General features: G+C 40.7%; 1 protein-coding gene across 1 annotated transcript in view; it reads right to left on the minus strand.

Moving 5' to 3' along the window:
* Positions 1 to 19,081, minus strand: part of RERG (RAS like estrogen regulated growth inhibitor) — a 91,396-nt gene that overhangs the window by 14,676 nt on the left and 57,639 nt on the right. The window contains exon 3 of the mRNA XM_059472853.1: positions 5,367 to 5,423. Within this exon, the coding sequence (XP_059328836.1) occupies positions 5,367 to 5,423 (57 nt within the window). The remainder of the gene's footprint in view (positions 1 to 5,366; positions 5,424 to 19,081) is intronic.

A 19,081-nucleotide genomic window follows, 5' to 3' on the forward strand; every position in this document is an offset into this window, starting at 1 on the left:
AAAGCCTCCTTGCCAGTGTAAATACCTTCACAAAGTCATTTCTGCTGCTCTTGCCACCATGGTGTAATTTGCAAGTCTTGAGCTGGTCTGTAGGAGGTTTAGTTTTCTGCTCTGGGAGAATTCAGGGCTCTAAGAGAGGATTCTGTCTCCTTCCCTCAAGCAGTTTTTACTACTTTGTCTCCTATTTTTCTTGCTTTCCTGATGCCTACACATCTTACCCATGTTTGAGGGTCTCTTATGGGCTGTCTGCATGTTGCATTAGATAGGACTTTATAGAAACACTGTTCAAGCTTTTTGTTCTGCCAGGGGAGAAAAAAGAGTGAACAAAAACCTGTAAAGAAAGTGTGACATAGTCACAAGAAATACTCTTCAAAAATGTCACTATTAATCTACTAGTCCTGACAAAATTATTTTTCTTAAAACCCCTATTTCTTATAGTTACCTCTACTTTAAAGTAGTGAGCAGTCTTTTCTCTATCCCTTTCAAATTAAATAAACTCCTTTGCTTTCTGTCTTTCTTTGCCTTCATGCACAGTCCTGTTCTACTGATCATCTGCTAACAGAGAGTTTTCTTTTCAGAGGATTGCCAAAATCCTATGAAATGTGTGAACAGCAGGAGAAAGACATCTAGAGGCAGTGTGAGAAAGCCAAGACACTTTTAGAAAGGTCAGCAAAAATTTCATCTCGTTTGCTGATAGAAGTAGATTTTTGTGTCAAATCCAGGCTTTGCTTGGTGTTTCTCTGTGCCTTTGGTGAGTGTCCTGAATTTGAGTATCAGTTACTCTAAGGATTTGCAATCCTTCTGTAAGATGAAGGATTTTGTAGGTGAGACACAGAGGCAGAGACTGCAGACAACAAATCAGTTACAAAAACAAGAAAAGAACTGAGGAGCCTGTCTCCTGCATTTACCTGGGGTTTTATTTGTTTGGGGCTCTGTCCTGTATAGCAAAACCTGATACTTCAGTCCTTGAGCCTCAGGAACCTCCTGATTCTCCCAATTATATATAAAAATGCTAATCCAAAACAAATGACAAAACACAGTTCATCACACACTCCTCTTTTGGGGTTTTTTGGGATTTTCCTTTGAATTTTTTCCCTTCCAGTTCTTGGATACCCCAGTTCTGTTTCTAGTAAAGCAAATCATTCAGGTTTTGGTGGAGCAACAAATGTGCTCACAGAGAAATGCCGCAAAATTATTTTTAAAAGTGCTCAGCCATAGCTATGATGAATTTTCTTCCTTCATTTCATCCAGGAGATTCTCCCTGCATGCCATGGCTTATGGAGGCAGGAAGTTTGCTGCTGTCCATGAAGTTCTCTGCACGGCCCCCATCTGTCTTCTGCTGTGATGGCTCTTTGGGCTTTCTCCTCCTTTTTTGCCTCCCAGGAAAAAAATTAATTTAGCAGATTCCTTGATTACTCGGATTCAGCATCTCCAATTTTAAAATTAATTAAATTTCAAAGTGAACCACAATATCTCATTTTTAGAGCTCAGGAGAAGCTCACCATAAATTCTGGGCACTGCTAGTAGCTCCTGGGGGGAATTGCTGAGATGCAGACTCAAAAATTGTTATTGCAATTTACTGGGATGGGGAGAGCAGCTATTCCCTGCTGAAATCCCTGACAATTATGGGGTCAAGCCCTGGGGTCAGTGAATTCCATGAGTCCCACATTCATGACAAGAGAGTGATTTCACTGGTCCTAACCAGGCCAAGCATTTTGAAGCTTTCTAACATCACACTGAGCTTGTTTATATGTTTTTCAAGTTTTGTTCTATTTAAAAACATGTAAACATGAATGAAGTTTGGTGAAATCCATGTGGAAACACAATCCCCTTTCTCAGTGCATATTTAACTAGCTGAAGAAGACTAGTTTGATGCTGAATTATTCATGTATTTAATATTTTAGAAAACAACTGCATGTATTTTTTAAAATGTGCTATTCCAGCCTATTCCTACATAGAGCTCTTTCACCTAATTCTGTTGAAAATGTGAGATAGCTGCAATTTTCTCTAAATGAAGATGGATGTGGAAACCCATTCACCTTGACAATGCCAGGCAGGAATTTACCTCGAGGAATTTAGCACCTCTTGGAAAAGCAAACGAAATCCCCGTGCCAAGGTGGTGACAACGAGTTGCCATTTAAACAGAAATATTGGACAAGTCAAAGCTGGTGCTTAACACTCCCCAGAAAATGACCTTTGCTGAGGTTGCTGCCCTTTGGCTGAGAACAGTTAAATACAAAGCAGAGTGAGATGTACTTTTGGTGAAGATGCAGTGCTTGCACAGATCCAACATCTGCACAGAAGTGGCACAGCTGCAGAGCCCTGACTTCAGCAGCAGCTCTGTTTCCTAAAGCTTGCAGGGCTCAGTGATGTTCCTCCTGCCAGAAAATGTTATTTTGTGGTTGGTAATTTGGCTCCTGGTGGTGTACAGCACTCTGTCCAGGTGCTGCTAAATATATGGCCCTTCATTTTCTTCTGGCAGGTTAGAAGAGAAAGGAATATTTATAAGGTGTGTTTTTCCCCTTCCAGTTAAAATGTGCCACCCTTGAATAAAAAGATGAATAGTTTGGGGTTTTTTTTACTACGATGCTTACTTTAGATTAATGTTGATTTTCCATCAGGCCTTGAACAGCTTGGTGAAAGCTTTCCTAAAAATAGGAATTATCTGGAGATTGCTTGCATCAGAGGGCTAATGGGTGGTTGAAAGCTTGACATAAGAAATAAACTGGAAATTTGATGTTCTTGTCTCAGCCCCAGTGATTTTTGGCAAAACCTCCCATTGCTTAGTAGCTGGATGGTTTGCATCTGTTTTACTCCTGTCCTGTTGGAATAACTTGACAAAGCTGCTTATTTCTCCCTGCAGAGGAAATTACCCTCACTGACACAACTTTAATTTTTTATACTGATTGAGCATGATATCTCTCTTTCCACAGAGCTGCCAGCCCATGACTGCTGAGAAGAAATGAATTTATTCTGCTGGAACTTCTCAGTGAATTCAGATGTTTGCAGGTAAGTGGACACCAAATCACTGCAGGATGACAATGCTAAAAGACAGAAATGCATTTTTTCAGGCACTGGTTTTCAAAGCTTTTCAAGGTACGGTTTCTTTCTCATTGATCTCTGAAGGCCTAAATAGTGGTTACAATTTCCAGATTATTTGTCATCTCTAACAGTTCAGAACCCTTTTTGAATCCCATTGTGATCTGTAGTTTGAGAAAAATAATACTTTATAAAACAATCTCCTGGTGAGCAGCTTCCACCAAAGATTACTGTGATTAAGGAATAACTCCTTGACAATAGTTTATTAGTTTTTGAATTTCTCAAATCTTTTCCTCAGAGCAACCTAGAGAGCTGAGCATCACAATGACTGTAATACATAATTTAAGCTATTATTCTCTAGACTGAATGGTGATGTAGAATTCAGTAAGTCAGAAGAGATTTAATTTTTTAGTTTATTGCTGCCTGCACGAAAGCTTTCCTTGCTGCAAAGAGAAGACAATTAGATTCCTGAGGGGCACAGTAATTTGCAATTGTATTCATTTGTAAAACAGAAACAAATGTCAAGCCTTGTAGAGCAAAAAGGGCATGGGGCCCTCATAATGGGGAAAAAAAAAAAAATAAACCTTGTAACTTGCTAATAACTTCATTTGTGTGCTTAAACAAGGCAAAAAGGATGATTCTGCATGCAGTGGCCCTGTAAGAAATTGATGAACTTGAACTACACTGATAGAGAAGGCTTTATACACCTCTTGTCAAGATTTTAGAATGATGTACTGGTGACAGAAACGTGAAGTACTAACACTAATGATGCCAAAGGAACATCCTATTGAACATTCCACTGCGCAGCACAAGGCGGGTGACACATAATTCACTGAGGACTGCGTTGATAGTAGCAGATAAAATAATGTATTTGAGTTCAGGTTGTGCTGAGATTTATTTTCCCAAGATGGGAGTTTTGATATCTGTTATCTCTCCATTTGATATCTGTTATCTCTCCATTCTGCCAAACAAAAATCCTGGATGCTTGCTTTTTACAAAGGGCTGCCTGGGTTCTGTAATAGAATATATTAAACTTCATTTCTGCTGTGCAATTTTATGGCATTTTCTATTTCCTTAACGAAACCTGTTAAGGAAAGAACATTAATAAAGAAATTGATGTTTAACTGTATGATCTGTGTTGGAACCTGCAAGGAAATGTTAGAAAGGAGAGAGGAACATATTATTGGAGAAAAGAGAACTTTCCAGCCCTTTGTGTGTGAGTTACTTAGTCCTGAGGTATTGAAGGCAACTTTTAAGAAGTGAATGCCTTGTCTTGCACTTCTTGGCCTGGATTTGCAGAGACTTTAAATATATGATAGGTTAAGAAATACTAAGAAAATTGACCTTGACACAAATTTTAAGCGAAGCCTCTAATTCAGGGCAACTTTTTGAGGGGTTTTTGAAAAATCTGAGCCAACTTCATGAAAATGCCTGATCACACACAGCAAAGTGGGAGCAGTGGAAGGGACATGTGGATGCCCCTATCTGGTCATCCAAAAATTAAGACACAATATATGTTTGAAAAAGAGCAAAAAAGTTACCTGAGTCTAGGCAGACTGACTGTAAAAGCCTTTTTTTGGCCACAAATTTTTAAGCTCTCTCTCCCAGAATACAGATCTGTATCCTAATATCTTATTCTCAAGCAGAAGCCATTTGGGTTATTCAAAAGGAGAAAACTGGTATCACACTAAATGATTGGAAAAGTTTAACGCTGAAACAATTTGTTTCAATGGCAGAATTCCCCTGGATTTTTGAGTGAACAGAAATGTGTCTCATACACTAACTCAGCCTTTGTCTGGTGCTGCTGCTTCTCTATTCTGCCATTTTAGCCAACAATTTGTTCCAGCATAAAATGACCATAGAGAAGCTTTTTTGCAGCAGATTTAGAGGCTGACTGAGGCTTGGGTTTTTAGCTCTGTGATTCCATTGCTTTAGCCATGCCATTCCAGGACACAGCTGTCACCATCACATATTCTGAAAAACCCCTTTGCCCAGGATTTCTCTCCTGGGAAGCTGAGAAGCCTCAGAGAAAAAGGAAAACAATCATTATCTTATTGCTTCTCCTGTGTTTTGCTGCTTAGGAATGTGTTTGGACGTTGTTTACCCACAGGTGATTGTTTCATTGGTTTCATGTGAATTGTTTTGACTCAATGGCCAATCAGTGTCAAGCTGTGTTGGGACTCTTGAAGGAGTCACGAGTTTTCATTATTATCTTTTTAGCCTTCTGTAAGTGTTCTTTTAGTATTCTTTAGTTAAGTATAGTATTATTTTATATATTATAGTACAATAAAATAATAAATTAGCCTTCTAAGAGCACAGCCACCTACCCAGCGTTGGGTCGTACTCCCAGATGAACCGCTTGGTCAGGAACCGCACCACGAGAGCTGCAGGGACACAGAGATTTCGGGTCAGAAGGGCAAGACATCAACTCAACAGATTGTTTTATAGCTTTCCCAGCAAAGTTTTCCATGTGAGTGGACAGGTAGCAGGTCCCCTGAGATGTCAGCAGGAGTCAGGGTTGCTTATTGGGGCACTTGAAAACTTTTTGCTGTTTGTGGCCCATTTCACGCTTTTGGATAGCAGCAACAGAACAGCTCGAAACAAACAAACCAAAAACTTTTTGCAACATTAAAGCCACTGCTTTGGATGCTTTAGGTATCCTGTAACCAGTGGGGAAAGTGTTGGTGGTTTTAGAAGCAGCTTTGACATATCAAAATGAGGGGTTGATCAAAATAACTTTATTCTTGAAAACTTGCCTTTGGATGGTAAACCTTGTAAGGCAGAAATAATTGGCTAAATAGCTTCCTTCTCTATTTTGGCATGCCTTCCTTGTAACAGTTTAGTTCCCACATTTTGCTACTTGAAGAAAACATTAAATATTTCAAACCAATGGTCAGCACATCCTATTAATCAATTTGCAGAAATAGAAAAACAAGTTTAAATTTTGGAGCACCAGACAGGTAGTTCTTAATGGATAGGATCTTGCTTCTTATAGGATAAGATCTTGCTACTTATATTCTTGTATTTAAGTTTTTCTATCCCTCTAAACCCTTTAAAAATAACTTATATAGACTTCGGTTACTCTTGAATTTAGAACCAAGCAGTGCTTTAAATTTCTAGTGATGCAAATGAATCATGTACCCCTGCAAACCATCCACAATCCTTTCTGCAAATGAAGCAGAGATATCACTGCACAAGCTAAGAGTGCAGTAATTACAGCTGCAGGAAAACTTTTCCTTGTCATCAAAACCATATGATTGTTCCATCTTTTGGTTGCAGATGGACAGTAAAACCCAGTTGTGATCCTTTTCAAAACTGAAACCAGGAGAATGCCTTCCATCCCGGACTTCTATGCCCAACAGTAGGATAAGGCAAGAGTCTGCAGAATAAATCTGATGAATTAAGATTTGCTTAATCAGACAATCAGAGTATTAGCTTTAAGAAGATTAATATACCTCCTCATACTTGGAGGGGTAATAGGAAGCTGATCCTTAGGAAATGAGATCACCACACAAGAAGCAATTTAAAGTTGGTTTTATTTTAAGTTTCTATTTTCCTTAGGAAATCTTATTTTGATTTTTTTTGCTCAGGCTTTCCTGAAATGCTGTCCTTGATCCTCAGAGTAGATGTGGCAATTCTTAGTCAAAGTAACTTTTCAAGTCATGGTTCTCAACCTGAATTCCATAAGAAAACAAAAACAAGATGACCTCTTTGCAGCTGATTTCCCATCCATGGTAATGTTGCACCAGGAATTTTTTTTTTAATGTACTTATTATCATAGCTGGAATAGTTCAAGCACCTTGTTGTTTTGAAAGTTTGGTCATGATTCTTCTCTAATTGCTAGTAATAGATTCTCTCTTACTAGCTTCTTTGTCAAGGACAGATTTTAAAAAATTAAACAGATTTTAAATTACTTAAAACAGATTTAAAAAAATCAAACAGATTTTAAAATTTATTTTAAAAAATTAAAGATTTTAAAGATGTTTTCACAGCCATACTCTGAAGGAGAAGCAGTGATGAGCTACCTGTGTGGCAGAGCCTGAGCCTGTGCCTGGACCTGGAGAAGCTAATGAAGAAAGAGTAAAGGTAGAAGAACCTGTCCAACTGTTTTTATACTTAAACATGGTCCCCCTATTTATTATAACCTTGTATTTGTAAACGGAAATTGCTGCAGAGGAGAATAGAAATGATGGAGGGGATTGGAAGTTTGTCAAGCATGACTAAGATCACAGAGAGAGCTCTGAAGGGAAAGAAGAAAAAGAGCTGGTTTTGGAGGTGCCCAAATATAAGAGATTAAAAGGTGACAAGCCATAAGAAGCAGAACTGGGCTGGAGGTGCTCAGATGAGCCTAGGAGGAGAAATGCAGGTTGCATAACAACCCCAGAGTACACAACCCACAGTGATTACAAAGGATGAAATGGTGCAAGTGTGCAGCGCTGCAGAGGTGAAGAATCAGAGATCACAGGTGTAAGCTCTGCTGAGGAGGGGGAAGCTAGGCTGTATTTATCTCCAGCACATGCAGATACATAAATAATGACATGTTTAGGAGGGTGCAGAACTAAAGAAAGAGGGGTGGGAGGTGGCTGCCATGCACGGTCAGATGGCAATCAGCGTCTCTGCTGGCAGACCTCAGAGGGGAGCACAGAAAGCACAGTGAGATGCTTGCTGGGCACTGCTGCCAATGAAATATTTTTATAAGTATTTTCCTTTTCTCTAGGCCCAGTGAAGGGAAGAAAACACCCCATTATCACAACCCCAGCTCCAGAACCATGTGCCCTGTGTCTGTTTTGGGGCACCTTGGGGCTGTGCAGGGCTGCTGCTCCTCCAAGCTGGCTCTGCTCAGCCTCCCTGCTTCTGACCCAGTCAAATTCCTTCAGAATTCTGCTGCTCTCTGTCATGGCAGTGGTCACAGCACATCCTATAAAGCTTTTCCCTTCCACACATTTTTATGAGGCTGAAGATTAGCAGCTAGCTGCATTTCACAGATGGGGAGCGTGAGAGGCTCTTGATCCAGAGCCTGCTCTGTTTATAAGTATTTCAGACCATGTTGGATGGGAAATATCTTCACTTTTGCCTCATTAGGGGTGCTCAGCAGATGGGCCTCTGCCATCCAGTGGGGTATTAAAGCAATGTATGGGGCTTTGCTGCCTGATTTGGCTGAAAATAGACAGTGAGGGAAGAGCTGGGAAAGGCATCCAAGTGCTTGGGCTGTGAGTTGGAGTCCAACTTGCTTGCTGGTGCCTCCTGCCCCAGCAATGATCCCCTGGAGCAGGGGTATTGCTGGAGCCAGGCTGTTTGTGTTGAGCTCACTCACTGCCAGATTACATCACTTTGCTGTAAAATAGCTCTGCCAGCAGAAGAATCAGGAGTGAGGACATCAGCAATTCACTAGGCTTGGAGCTGGAGCCATCAGATTGCTGCTGCTGGCTTAAATGATGCTTTGGGCAAAATAATAAAATCCTCCCCATGTCTTTAGTAATGTTGCATAAAAGATGAGTTGAGATGGGCATTACTTCCCCCTCACCTGAGCAAAGGTGTGTGTACTGTCTGACCAGTCGGTTTTACTCTAATGCTAATAATGAGCCAAAAATAACCCAACAGACTAAAGAAAACCAATCCAAATGCTGGGTTTTGATTCAAAATAACACTGAGGCTTTCTGACACACATTATTTTCTGATTAAATTAAGTGACTAATTCCAATATTCATATTAGAATGGCCATTTCCACTGCTCATCCTCAAACTCGTTTTGAAGCAGCCCAGGCTCAGATTGATGCAGTAGTTAACAGGAGTGAATTTCATGGCTCTCCACCACTCCAGGCTCTTCCCTGAACACTTAGAGCTTGTGAAACACAAGAACTTGCAGGCTGGGAAGGAAAAAATCTCCCACAAGCTGCCTTGTGGGTTCCTGCTGTGCTGTTTGGAGTCATGGCCATCACCAAGGGGAGCTGATGTAACGTCCCAGCAGAGGAAGAACAGACTCATGTCTCCTCCTGCCTTCCCTGACACCCTCACTTCCAACTCAGCTGTTTTATACAGGGCATAAATTAGGGTAGGACTTGGCACAGGACTTTCATTCACTCATGTTTAAAACTTCTGCCTTAGAAGTTATTCTTGGAGAAGAATCATGACAATCTGTCAAATGCATTTGCAGTGCAGCTCCACTGAAGACAATGAAGTTATACCAGGATTTAACATGGCATATAAACCAAGGTTATCAACCACATAATTAATCAATTTCTTTCAAACTTGTGTGGCTGAGTCCCTTGCTCAGCTTTAAAAATCCCATTCCATATATTTTGGGACTTTTTTTGTGTGTGTGTGATATTTTGCATCTTGCTTTACATCTTTGTTTGGATTTAGTAACATATAAATGCTCTAGCTAAATTTACAATTTGTCTGAACACTTATCTCTGTGGATTTGGAATCATTCCAGCTAATACAAGCTGAGTTTTCTGGGGAAGAAAGGAGGCAGGGTTTTATTTGAAAAACAACCCTCTTCCCAAAAAGTTACAGAGTTCAAAGTTATTCTAAGAAAAATAACAGTTTTCCACAGTGAAATAACTGTATGATGACTCTTTTATGCCATGAGAATTTTCAGCTATAAAAATGGTCTGAAAGTAGTCCCATTATTTAACTTATCAACAAGTCCATTCCTGGTGCCATGATGATGTGTCATCAGTAAACCACACTTGGCAGGAGGCACCAGAGTGGTTAAAACCAAAGGTTAGAGTGATCAAAAGGCACTTTCAGAAATTAAGTATTTCACTGTTTCTTAAAATATATATTTTGTTTTAGAGCGTTCATCCCCCATTCACCTTCTCAGAGGCCCTTTAGGTATTGGAATTTCAGTCCCCCTGGAAGATGGGGTGAGTTCCTGCAGGATGGCAGTGCTCTGGATTCTGGTAGATGATGTTCTGCCTCCTTATCAGTTTTCTGTCCACCTTCAGGAAATAATGGTTTGTTTCAAAGGCGAAACCATGAGGATTTAATTTGCTTCTGGAAGCGCAGGTCGTCTGGGGGTGTCTGTGTGTGGGGGAAAGTGTGAACTTATAATGCAGAGTCCTTTTCTGATGCATCAGGGATGGATGTCAGCATGCACTCATTGCCTTGCTCTGCATCCGTGGGCCTGAGTTTGAGTCAGCTCTGATGGGATCTCTGTGATGTAGGGATGTGAGGGCTGTGTTGGTGAGACACCAACAGCAGCACCTCTCTGCCTCCTCCCCTGGTTTGCTCACCATGGCCACCTCTGATGTTGGGACCTGCTGCAGTAAACTGGAATTTTCCTACAGTAAATGTAATGGAGCAAAGCAAGATCAGTGAGAAAAATAATGGAGAATTCAATGAAGCATAAAAATATTTTGTTCTACACTGCCTTGCTGTTTAAAACTCTGCATGTTTTAGGCATTTTTAAGTCACTGTCTCAAGCAGTGAACTGTTCAGAAAAATTCCTGTTTATGATAATTTTTTCTTTAACAGCACAGGGAGGTCCTCCAGTGACTGCCAATGTAAGTTCAAAAGTATGTATACTTTAATATCTAAAGATCAATTAAACATAAATACCAAATGTATATATTCTTTTATATACCACATAGCAATTTATGTGCAACAGTGTGTGTGTATATGCAGGTGTATATATACAGTGCTATAGCAAATACAGCCAGGATTGAACAGCTGTGGGATGAAATGTGCTGCCTTTGCCTTTCAGGAGGTTTCACTGTGTAATGCAAGCCTTTTTTCTTCAGTGGTGATGGAAAAGACTTCAGTTCTGTGGATTCAAGCAGCAGGAGTGGCTCAAATGTCTTTTTGTTCTGGTGGAATATAAAAGGACCGGAATACCTGTCTCAAATATCTCAATTCCCACTTGATCATGGTTGAAACCACCATTCCACATTCAAGTATTTCAAAGCCACTAATAAGCTTTCAAATGTACAATATTAAGTGCTGCAGATTGGATTTATCTTTACAGTGAATAATATTTTACATGCAGAATGTGATGCAGCAGAACTCCAAAGGCTGTTTCAGATAATAATTCAGCAGGTTGTCCAATTAGATGTCAATAATTGACCTTCTTTTCACAAGTTGTTTGGAGAGAGCATCCTACTGTGGAAGAGACAAAGAGCACACTCCTGCTCAGCTCTGATTTTTGCAGTCTCCATCAGGTCATTCATGTTCCAGCCTGAGTAAATGTCAGTGTATTTCATGCTACTGTCACTTTTCAATTTCTGCTACAAGGTTTTGGGGAACATTTCTTCTGTTAGTGGCAATTTCCATCCATCTCAGACGTAATTGCATTTTGCTGCTGTGGGAAATATGCAGTTTTAGGAACTGAGTGGAAAGAACCTGGGGAAAAATAACCTGTTTCAGGAAGTTCGTCTGAAATTCTGGAAGTCCATGGCACAGTGTATTTACATATTGATCTCAGCGGTCTTTATAGGAGACTGAGCATCTTTGTATGCTCCTCTGGATAGTTCCTGACTTTTTTATTGATTAGTAGTCATCCATCCCATCCTCACTGAAAAGGAGGATTTTTGTTGTAGTGTTCTCCCCACTGCTTTCAGTGCTCAAGGTATTTTTTTACAAAGGTTGCTGCATATGGAACTCAAGCAGGAGGCTTAATTTACATTACATTACTCCATTCCATAACATATAATTTCAGATTAAGGTTGTTTATTTCACATGAGTGTTTATTGCACTCATGTGAAAGATAAGTTATCAGACTGGTGTGTTGAATGGTTTTGATCATTTTAGGGTAATATCCACACTTGTATAATTTCCCTCTCCTGACTTCATTGTGTAACTTCTTCTGTCACCCCATTTGTGAAATCTAAAATTTCTGGTGTGCTATTACTAACCCATATGTGTTGGAACTCTGGTTACTGAGAATTCCAGACTTTCTGTGCTGAAAAGCACTGACCCCCAAGAGAGCACTGCATTTGACCTGAAGGTGTGGAGAAAACTTCCAAAACTGAATGATAAAACTAAGGTTATAAGTCTGTAGTTTGAATAGAAGTGAGTAATATCATATAGTAGAAAACTTAAAGTTTTAAAATATAGTAATATATATATAAAACAAGATAAAAATTTTAAAACAGAAGCTAATGCTTCTTCTCTACCTTCTTCATAAATTTAAGTAGTATTATGTAATTACATAAAAATTCACATTATGAATCACATGTAGTTAGTTATTAAGTTAAACGTAAAAATAATTGAAGTTTAATTTCTTAATTAGACAATTTCTCCTTAAAAACACTTATAAAGAGAAAAATACAACTCCATTTTTTAATTTGTTAAAGCACTGTAAAACTCGCACTTAAAAAAAACTATAATAGAGAGTGGCCATAAACACATGGCTGGTGCTGAGGTGGGGGTTTTTGTTTTGTGGTGATTTTTTTGTATTGGTGGTGATATTGCTTTTTTGGATGTTTTTTTGTTCATTTGGTTTACTTTGGTTTTTGTTTGTTTTCTTTTGGGGTTTCTGGGATTTTTGGGTTTTTTTGGTTCTTTTGCTTTGGTTATTTTTTTTGTTTTGGGGGTTGTTTTTTTTCTGGGAGAGTGGGTTTTTTGTTGGTTCTTTTGGGATTTTTTTGGTGTTTTTGTGCTTTTTTTTTGTTTTTATGTTTTGTTTTGGGGTTTTTTGGGGGGTTTTTCAGGTTTTTATTTAGGTTTTTTTTTTGGGTTTTTGTTTTTTTGTTTTTTGTTTTTTTTTTGGTAGAGGAATGGGTTTTTTGTTGTTTTTCTGGGTTTTTTTCTGGGTCTCTTCCAGCTTTTGGTCTGATCTCTGCTCTCTTCCCTCTCCCATGCTCAGAAGCCAAGAGATGAGTAGGAAGAACAGGAATAAAGGGGAGAGAGGTGAATTTATTCCCTTCTTAGTGCACACATCTGGGGAGGGCTGCAGGGGCCAGGAGAGGGGGCACAGTCTCATGCACGAAGGACATGAAGAAATTTTTCCAACGAAGTTTAAAAAGAGTTTTTTGTGAGACCTTGGCCAGGGAAGGGACTGGTGAGCAGGGTCCAGCTGCTCTGTGAGAGCATCCTGGCTGCCAGCAGCAACCTGGCCACAAATCCCAGCCCTGCCCAGGGGGAACCTGCTCCTCAGGAACTCCAGGAACCAACCTGCCTCCTCCTGGGGTTAGGGCTTGATAGTTCTGAGGGCTGGAGTTCCAACATCTTCCCTTCTGCTGCTCTTTGTCATGACCAGAACATACCGTGTCAAACAAAAAGACATTTGTATGTTCTGGTAATGACAAAGTCACTCTGGAAAGGCACAGCTTACTATTTGCAGCTTAGAGTAAGTCAAAATGCTTAAAAAATTACAGTTTTATCAGGCTCTGGTGAGTCAGTTTGAATGGGAGGGCAGTTGGCACGCTGAGTGAGTAAAGCCGCTGGCATTAATGCTGGATCACTGCCTGTACTTGTAATCTTCACAACACAAAAAGTGCTCTTGTCAGAGTGCCTTGCTCTGCCAGTGTTTCACTGAGTGTGGAGCAGCACAAATGGTGACTAGAAATGTCATAAAGAGATGCAGGGCTCTGTATTTCATGTTGGTGGACAGCACTGGGGTTTCTGTGTGGTCAGAGTGTGAACAGAGTAGCTGTCACTCTCTTCTCCTCAGCCTGACTATAATAATTTTCTTGTCTTATTTTCACTTATATCAGTATACTATATCAAATGAGACTGCAGCTTGCATCAAACTAAAAACAAGCTGTTCCCTGGCTTTTTCTGTGGTAAACTTATTTTTTCTTTGCATGCACACCTTGGCTTTCTGGATTTGGTTCCATGGGGATCACAGACAACCTGGAAAAGCTTTGCATTGTGATTGCAACCCAGCTAGAGCAGGATATTCAGGAAGATTTTGAAAGATCATTTGTCCTGTGCCATTTCCATCTTTCTTTGACAGTGGGGCTTAGGTGAACACCAAAGTTTGTACCAGCCCTATTGATTGATGACTGATGGTTGAATCAGTTGATGGATGCAGGCCTAGAATGTCCCAGGAAGATGAGGAATTGAGGCAACAAAATACATTGAAAACTGACCCATGGATTTTTAATGATCCTCCCTTTTTTTTTTTTTTATGAGTCTGATGACATAAGCTTTGATAAATGTTGCATCTTTTTAACACAGTGCACAACAGAATATTTAGGGGGACCCATCTTTTTCAAAATCAGATATTATTCTCATATTTTAGCTATGCCCTTTTTTTTTACCCTCCCTCATTTTCTCTGTATTGTAAAGACACCTGTTCGTGTTATTTGCTAGCCACCTGGAATCTTGAACTTTTGTTTGTACCAGGAATTTAGTTTTTTTTAAAGAACAAACAGCTTTGCCTTTACACCTGGAGAATTAAGATACACAGCAGGAGGAGCAGAGAAGCTCTTTAAGAGGTATTTCTACAGTAGGGTTTGCAATGCTGCAGGATGATAAAAGAGAATGATAGAAACACTGTGATCAACAGCTGAAGAGAAATGGAAGGCAAACACTGTGGACCACATCTTTATCACAGTAAAAATAAATGTGAAGTGTAGAAATGGTTAGCTGGAGACAAGAGCTCAGACTGAGCAAAGGTTTCCTAACATACTGATGATGATGATTGTTCCTGGAGGCAGAAAAGTGACCCCAGGGGAGATGGAATTGGTAGGTACCTAATGCTTTTCTGCATTTATCCATGCTGAATAATGAGTTGTACCCCAAAAGTCTGAGGTACTATCTCAGAGTATCTCCCCAGCATCACTTTTCTTTGGTGGAGCAGCTTGGAGGAACGGGTGTGGGTGGAGAGCAGCTCTTCATGAAGGACCAGTGAGCAAAGCCTGTTTGTGTCTGAGCCTGCCTGGTGACCTGCCAGGGCCCACATCCCTGCTCATCCCATACAACCTCTGTCAGGGGGAGGATAATTAATCCCAGATCCTGGAAGCAGTGATTTCCTACAAGGCCATGTCATAATGGACAAAGATAAATACTGCTGAGTGCTCCAGCCAGGGCACTACAGAGGGCTGTGCTTGGTTCCCAGTGCTGGTGACAGCACAAAATGAATTTAAACTAATTCATTGTTTTGATAAACAACTATCATCTCCTATCTCTGGCTGCAACTATGGTTTTATGAGCACCCATTTGGTGCCTGTAATAATGTAGGGGTTATTCTTAGCCTTCTGCTTGGAATCTGGACACACAATCCTGGGAACTGTTCAGAGTAAACTTTAAAATTATGTGTGTGTGTGACAGGGGGAGAAGCATGATCTAAATTTAAATGGTAAATTTCTGCTTTCATTCTCAATGCTTAAGGGCATTCAGCTAATAAACATTGCATGGCTTCAAATAAAATAAGAGCCACAGTAGTAGATAATGGGTGCTGTAAAACCTCTGAGTTATCTCAAGTCTGAAACTTGGAGGATTAACATAACTTAGTTTATGATGTTCATCACAGCTGCCAGGAGACCTGGCCCTGCCTCCCCAGAGAGCAAGAGCTAAAGGGAGTGCTCAGCTGAGTAATTAACTGTACTTAGTTAAAAGCCTGCATTAAGAGGGAGCTTTTCTACATTTATCCATGCTGAATAATGAGTTATACCCCTAAAGTCTGAGGTGCTATCTGTGTGAGATTCTCTTGTCCATGGAAATTACACAGATAAGAACTATAACAAGTCATATATTCAGGGCTCTTTCAGTCATTATCTCATGCAGTGGTTTATCCACTTTGAAGTGACCTTAGTGATGGATTTTCTTCATTCCTTTTACATGAGGCTGAAAACATCAAGTTCCTGTTTGCTCCAGGGGGACTTTAAAGATCCCAGGGCAGTTTCACAAGGGGATCTTTCCTTTCAAGGATCCTCCCCTCCATCATGAAGCTTGGTAGATGCACACCACCACAGCGCCAGGGGCTCAAAGATCATGCAGCTCTAAATTTGCAATTATATGATATCAGCTGTGGCATTCACATTTTCTGAAAAAATCCCTTCACCCAGGATTTTCTCCTGGGAAGCTGAGATGCCTCAGAGAAAAAATGAAAACAATTCTTATCTCCTTTGCTTCTCCTGTGTTTTGCTCATGTGGAATGTGTTTGGAGATTGTTTACCCACAGGTGATTGTTTCATTGGGTTCTGGTGTGAGTTGTTTTGACTCAATGACCAATCAAGGCCAAGCTGTGTCAGGACTCTGGAGAGTCACGAGTTTTCATTGTTATCTTTTTGGCATTCAGTAAGTATCCTTTCTGTATTCTTTAGTATAGTATTCTTTAATATGATATAGTATTGTATAATAAATCAGCCTTCTGAGAACATGGAGTCAGATGCACCATTCATGCCTTCCTCAGGGCACTCCTTGCAAATACAATAATTAGCCTCTATTATTTTCTCAGGCCAGCGTGACAAACCTCTCAGAGCTAAGTTTTCCATCTAATGCTTTGTTTTAAGAACACTTCCTCAGTTTCACCCTGAGCTCTTTCCAGAGTGAGCAGAGAGCACATAAACAACTCCACTCTCTCTGACAGCAGCTGAACAGCACAGTATACATTTCCTTCTCCTGTTACTGCCCTGCAGAGTGCCCTGGAGTGGCTGCAGTAATCTGAGTTTGCTTAGCTGCTCACAATGACATCCTAGGAGAAGTGAAGAAACACAGCCCTGGGACTCCAAATTTAACAAGTTTAAAAAACCTCCAGTTGCTCACAATGAAAGCTGGTGCAGTGACTAGGGAACCAGTCCAAGAGGAGGTTTACATTCCTTGCTTCACTGTGCTTTACATTTTGCTTTGCCCAGAGTAATGGGCACTTTTCAGCGCTGTTAGTGTGCCTGGCAGAACAGAGGTAGCCAGTATGATGCCCAGCAGTATTTAAATGGTGTGGGGCTGAAAGGATGCCCTTTCCCAATGTAATCCCATCCATTCCTGCCCTCCAAGTCTCTTGTCACTCCCCAGTCTGATGCTCTCTCAGCCCTATTGATCTCCCAGCTTGTGCGTGGGGATGGACTCTATCTGGAATTAATTAAATTCTCCTGATTCAAAAGATAGGTGCTCTTTCCCCAAAACTGGTTTGTTGTGGGTTTTTGTTTGCTTGGTTCTTGTTTGTTTGTTTTCATTGATTTTGTTGTTATTTAGTTTGTTGTTGCTGCACCTGGAGATTTCTCTTACACTAGAAATTTTTTGGAGCTTGTCCTCCTCTTTCAGTCTCCAAGCAGCTGTTGAAAATTTTGGTCTTTGGTTTCCCTGGCCATTCCCTGGTTTCATCTGGAACTTGTGTGTAATGCTATTGCTGCTGGTATAAATGGATTATCACTGCAGATAGACTGGTGCTGACAAAGCAGAAGTGTTTTAGAAATACAAATAGCACTTGGATGCTGAAACAATGCTTTCACAAATGTACCTTTGGAAGCTGTTTAAAGACTGCAAGAATAGCCTATAACTCTTGGTTTTCTGCTGCTTTTAAAAGAGGAAGCAAATTTAGATGGCATTTTTAACTTTCCTGATGCATCCTGGCGCAGCCTCCCCAGGAGATAAAGATGAGCCTTGTGGTCTCACAAATAACTCTGCTGAGGGTGGGGTGAGCTCTTCAGATCCAGCTGAGCTCAGCCAAAGCTGAAAGCTTGGCTGACCCTTTTTACAGGAGCAAGGGTTGTTTCTTAAACTAGTCTTAAATCCCCTCTTTACTGTTTTGGTTTCATACAGAGGAAGAGATATGGTCTCTACTCTAAGTAGTGCCCTGACCTGGAGGCTTTATCTTGAGATGGAAGAGCACCTAGAAGGGCTGAGGCAGCTCCTGCTCATCCACCCAGGGCAGATGTGATGGAGCCCTATGGGGGTGCAGTAAAACCCAGCAATCCTGCTCCTGTGCCCCCCAGCAGCATTGCTGTGCTCTGCTCCTCTCTGTCTGCCCCACCTGCTGTCCTGGAGCACCACCAATCAAAGCAACAGCTCCTGCTCTCACCATTGCCATCCAGATCAGAGCTCAAGCAGGAATTTTGTTATTCCACCCCATTCTCTGAATTCCCTTCCCTCCCATTCTTCAGGGTTTAGCCCAAGAGAAGTGGCAAGAAGAGCTGAATAATTCACCGCTCCAAAGCAATGAGCCTTCTGGCTAGAAAAGGGGATAAACAATGAACTCTCATTTAACCAGATAAAGTTCAACATACTAAGATATGTCAGGCAGAGCAGATAAAACTAGGACTGTGAATTTGGGAAAGCAGAGAAGCAGCAGGCCCAATGCAAGCTACCATCAGATAAACCACTGAGACAGAGATCTTTGGCTGGAAAAAAAGAAAAACATTCCTGGAAATCAAGCTGACAATAAAAGGGAAGAAAATTCATGTGCCACTGAAATTATTCTTAGTGAAACACCATGGGGAGGTTATTTTGGATTGGGCTCTTGAATTGTTCAGCAGCTGGGAAGTGCCCTGCCATTGCCCAGTGCAGCTGGGTATATTTCTGGGGTGACTTTTGTGCTGAATTCTTCTTTCCTTTAATGCAGCCTGAGGCAGAACCTACTGGAGCCATCAAAGCTTTTCTTTGTGTAGGCTGAAGCTCCTGCCCCAGGGAGTTGTTTAGATGCAGTGGGAGAAGTGATCTTCTCCAATTGATATGGGCAGCACACCCAACCGTACAGGAAAGGAGTTAACACTGAAATCCCAGAGTTGCAAGGAGCTCATGCCCACATTTACGAATATATTCAGCTTTCAGTAATATGAAGGGTGTTTGGGTTCCTTGAGAATGCAAAAGGGTCCTTTTGGCACACTGTAGGAAGGTTAGGGACAGCTCAAGGCTCTTGAGTAAATCTGGTTCTTTCACAGGCAACTGTTCAGAAAACTTTGCTTCTCTGATTAAGAGATCAGAGAAATGAGGGAAAAGAATCAGCAACCACCAGCTTTGACTTGCATTTGTACTGCAGAGTAAATCATTTACCAGCCTAAATAAAAGCCAAATTCAGGCCTGCCCTATTTGACACAAGTAAAAAGCAGTTAGTTTAAAATCTGAACTTTTTCATTTGTTAACAGAAAAGGCCTGTGAGGAACCACAGGCAATTTACTGTGAGCAGGAGGGAGAGAAAGAAGCAAGAAATGTCAGCA

The sequence above is a fragment of the Ammospiza nelsoni genome, chromosome 5, assembly GCF_027579445.1.
Source record: "Ammospiza nelsoni isolate bAmmNel1 chromosome 5, bAmmNel1.pri, whole genome shotgun sequence".
In the NCBI taxonomy this organism is placed as follows: Eukaryota; Metazoa; Chordata; class Aves; order Passeriformes; family Passerellidae; genus Ammospiza; species Ammospiza nelsoni.